The sequence below is a fragment of the Portunus trituberculatus genome, chromosome 4, assembly GCF_017591435.1.
Source record: "Portunus trituberculatus isolate SZX2019 chromosome 4, ASM1759143v1, whole genome shotgun sequence".
Classification (NCBI taxonomy): Eukaryota; Metazoa; Arthropoda; class Malacostraca; order Decapoda; family Portunidae; genus Portunus; species Portunus trituberculatus.
The window spans coordinates 360,071-362,570 of record NC_059258.1 but is presented as its reverse complement, the minus strand read 5'-3'; the positions used below and the strand labels follow the sequence as shown (position 1 = coordinate 362,570).

The following is a 2,500-nucleotide window of genomic DNA, read 5'->3' as shown; positions in this document are numbered from 1 at the left end:
AATATTTAACATTATTACACGTTGTTCTGTCCACCTCTCTAATGCAGGAGTTAACCAGTGCTGTCAATCATTCACCACTACTCTGTCCACCTCTCTAATGCAGGAGTTAACCAGTACTCTCAGTCATTCACCACAATTCTGTCCACCTCTCTAATGCAGGAGTTAACCAGTACTCTCAGTCATTCACCACAATTCTGTCCACCTCTCTAATGCAGGAGTTAACCAGTACTCTCAGTCATTCACCACAATTCTGTCCACCTTTCTAATGCAGGAGTTAACCAGTACTCTCAGTCATTCACCACAATTCTGTCCACCTCTCTAATGCAGGAGTTAACCAGTACTCTCAGTCATTCACCACAATTCTGTCCACCTCTCTAATGCAGGAGTTAACCAGTGCTGTCAATCATTCACCACTACTCTGTCCACCTCTCTAATGCAGGAGTTAACCAGTACTCTCAGTCATTCACCACAATTCTGTCCACCTCTCTAATGCAGGAGTTAACCAGTGCTGTCAATCATTCACCACTACTCTGTCCACCTCTCTAATGCAGGAGTTAACCAGTACTCTCAGTCATTCACCACAACTCTGTCCACCTTTCTAATGCAAGGGATAACCAGTACTCTCAGTCATTCATCCCTTTGTCTGGTAAACTCTGGACCACCTTACCTACTTCTACATTTCCTACTTCCTATGGCTTGACTTCGTTTAAGAGAGAGGTCTCAAGACATTTATCCCTTTATTGTGGCTAACACTCTCAAACCTGTAAGGAGACTGGCAACTAAATGGGCCTTTTTTTTTTTTTTTTTCGTTTCATGTTACCCTTGGCCAGCTTTCCTCTCTCACATAACAAGAAAACAGTAATCCAATTGTGCACTTCCTCAGACACATACCTAAGACACAGTTAAGAATAGACTGACAATACGTGGCTCGTCTTCTCAAATACTTCTGTGGTTTACCTCCATTTCAAAAGGCTTTATCTAAATTTACACGATTTATTTAAGATGGTTTTACGGTTCTAGAGGCAGAGTGACAAGATTTCTATATTATTAATTGGAGAAACACTCTTGAAAACCCCGCTCATCATCTCTGTGGCCAGGAAAACAGTCATGGTGAGAGAACAGAGCGTTTTTAAGAAGACAAGCCTGGTTTCTGAGTGTTTCTCCTGTGAATTGTGAAGTTATCTTGTCCATTTTGTAGTTACCTTGTTCATTTGTCATTAGAGCCATAGAAACACCCTTGAAAACTTGTCATTTAATCCCTTCAGTACCATGACACGATTTCATATTTATTCTGCTTACCATTTGGCGCTTCTATGCAGCTTTGGAAACTCATGTGGGTGGTTGAAATAGTGAAGACTGTGGCCATTAATCTTCTGACCTCCATAGAGTCTTCCTTATGTCAACAAAATCGTCTAATCACATCCAAAATCATGACTTTTTCTTCTTTCTTTTTAAATCCTTCTCTTTTGCTGTTCTTTATTTCCTTCTTTCCTTTCTTTCTATCTCTTTTTTTCTTATTTTTTCTATCTTTCTTCTTTCCTTCATTCAGTCATCCAGAAAGTAAACCTTACTACTACTACTACTACTACTACTACTACTACTACTACTACTACCACTACCACCACTACTACTACTACTACTACTACTGCTACGTTTTGAAATAGTAGAGCTGCTGGAGTGTTAATGAATTTGGTCCTTAACGCAAATAAAAATTCACTAATGGACAAGAACAAATACTTCAAAAAATAAATATTTCTAGTCTACAACTGTGAGCTTACTGACAGATCACTAGACACTCACCATTCTCCTTGTCAATCGCCTCAAACACCTCTCCGTAAGTCCCCGTGGCAATGACTTTCTCCAGTCCGAACCTTTCCCCTGGGTCAGGTAAGGAGCGGAAGTCCAGGTGTCTCCCTAGCCCCTCGTACGCCATCTCCTCTGGGGCGCCTCACCTGTGGGAATAAAGCAAATTGTGGGTTTATTTCGTTGTTATAGTTATTTTTCTTTATTTTATTTTTATTTTTAGCTATTCATTTCATCTTTCTGTGGTGGTGGTGGTGGTGGTGGTGGTAGTAGTAGTAGTAGTGTGTGTGTGTGTGTGTGTGTGTGTGTGTGTGTGTGTGTGTGTGTGTGTGTGTGTGTGTGTGTGTGTGTGTGTGTGTTTTTTTCCACTGTACTTAACGAAAAAAAAAATGTTTGAAAGTGAATGAGAAATGAAAATAAAATAGAATAATATAATGATACGAGAAATAAGAATGAAAAATACTAATAGAAAACACAAGAAAATAATAACAAAACAAAAAGAAAATTAAAATAAAAATAATAAAGAAAATAATAAACTAAACATTTCTTTTCCGTGTTTTTTTTTTTGTCTCATTTGAGGAAAACAAGGAAAAAAGACTTCATCGTGTGTTTTACGAGTTTGTGAGGAAAATGCAGGAAAATGAAGGAAATATAACGAATGAAGGAAAATGAAGGAAGGAAATAAAGGAAAATGAAG

The 2,500-nt window shown here is 38.4% G+C and overlaps 1 protein-coding gene across 1 annotated transcript in view; it reads right to left on the bottom strand.

The window, feature by feature from the left end:
* Positions 1-2,500, bottom strand: part of LOC123510750 (neither inactivation nor afterpotential protein C-like) — a 29,116-nt gene that overhangs the window by 23,161 nt on the left and 3,455 nt on the right. Inside the window, 1 exon segment of the mRNA XM_045266104.1 lies at positions 1,801-1,952. Within this exon segment, the coding sequence (XP_045122039.1) occupies positions 1,801-1,933 (133 nt within the window). The 5' untranslated portion in view covers positions 1,934-1,952.